The following is a 1516-nucleotide window of genomic DNA, read 5'->3' as shown; positions in this document are numbered from 1 at the left end:
GGTAACAACTCTTTCAGTAATTTAGTGGGTACAGGATCTAACAGGCATGTTGTTGGTTTAGATGCAGTGATAAGTTTATTTAGCTCTTCCTGTCCTATAGTTGTAAAGCACTGCAGTTTATCTTTTATCAGTTTATATCTATTCTGTGGTATCCACTTTTTTTGACTGAAATTATATTACAGCAACCAAAGACTTCAACGATGGCTTTTTGTCTGATGCTGTTTCACCCAATGCCTAATTGTAGGCTACAAGACCTGACACTTGACACTTTTTTTCTGAAAGCCTTTCAGTCAGAGGCGCAATAACATTTAGTCCAGTGGCTGAAGCCTTTTAGTCTGAGGTACAATGCCTTTTTGTCATATAACTGAGGTCTGAGGATGTCCTAAATTGTGCACAGTGTCACTGTCTTGCGAATCGTGCCAAGAATACACTTGTAACACAATTACTGTATCAGGAGGCAGGATTATGTCAGTGTAATGAGTTTGTGGGCGACAAATGGAGAAGACAGAGATATGAATGAAAAATGTGAAAAAATCCCTATTTTAACTTTTTGCTAGCAGATTTTAGAAGGTTAGAACAGAGAGGCAATAGTTTTGCTTTGTAAAACATAGGCCTATAATAATATTTTAAAACTAGAAAGCATTATGGTTCATTTTTATGCTAAATAAAACATGTTAAATCTTTACTTTAACCATAATTTTTGTGTACATTGAATATAACTGAAACTCGATCAGAAATACTGTAGATTTTAGTGCAAAGCTGTGTATTTGTGTGCTGAGTGCTAGTGTGGTTTTTGATTAAGGCAGCAACTGCTCTGTGTCACTGTGACTCTCTGGCGCAGTAATACACAGCTGTGTCCTCAGTCTGCATATTCTGTCCTTGCAGAGTCACTGTGTTGCTGGAAGACTCTCTGGTAACTTGAAATCTACTTTTCAGTTTATCACTGTAATATGAGTTACCGCTACCACACATCCTTCCAACCCATTCCAGGGCTTTTCCTCCAGGCTGCCGAATGAAGTGAGTGCAGTAGCTGCTGTCAGTCACTGAATATCCAGAGATTTTACAGGACAGAGTCAAAACCTGACCAGGACTTAAGACAAGAGAATCAGTCTGAGTCAGTTCAACACAGTCGACACCTGAGGGGGAAAATATGACCAGAAATGTTAGAGATATGACAACATTATATATAACCATGAGTGTTTTTAATATGAAGTATCTCTATTGAAGCTATAAAGACTTACGAGAAGCAGCTGCCAGCAGCAGCAACAACCAGAGAGATGAATAGATCATGGTTTGAGACGAGTGAGAACAAGCTGCTTCTTTTCATCTTAATACTCAAATAACAAGGAGTAGGAGGAGGAATATTTGCATAATTCATTACATCCAATTACTATCATGATGCTTATGCAATATTTTATGTACAGCAAAATGTGAATGTTGAATTTTTATTAGTTTCTTTATTTTTATTAGTTTGTTTTGTTTTGGTGCAAATTATATTTGTTGATTATTATGCATT

The 1516-nt window shown here is 36.8% G+C and overlaps 1 gene segment (V, D, J or C); it reads right to left on the bottom strand.

Annotated features, from left to right (window-relative positions):
- Positions 1-819: 819 nt before the first annotated feature.
- LOC107679312 (Ig heavy chain V-III region BUT-like) lies at positions 820-1290 on the bottom strand. The segment is given in 2 exon segments: positions 820-1136; positions 1242-1290. Coding segments are annotated over 2 exon segments (366 nt in total).
- Between the last annotated feature and the right edge of the window lie 226 nt (positions 1291-1516).

This window comes from Sinocyclocheilus anshuiensis, unplaced genomic scaffold, assembly GCF_001515605.1.
Source record: "Sinocyclocheilus anshuiensis isolate Anshui unplaced genomic scaffold, SAMN03320099.WGS_v1.1 scaffold7882, whole genome shotgun sequence".
Lineage (NCBI taxonomy): Eukaryota > Metazoa > Chordata > Actinopteri > Cypriniformes > Cyprinidae > Sinocyclocheilus > Sinocyclocheilus anshuiensis.
This window is presented reverse-complemented; position numbering and strand designations above follow the sequence as displayed.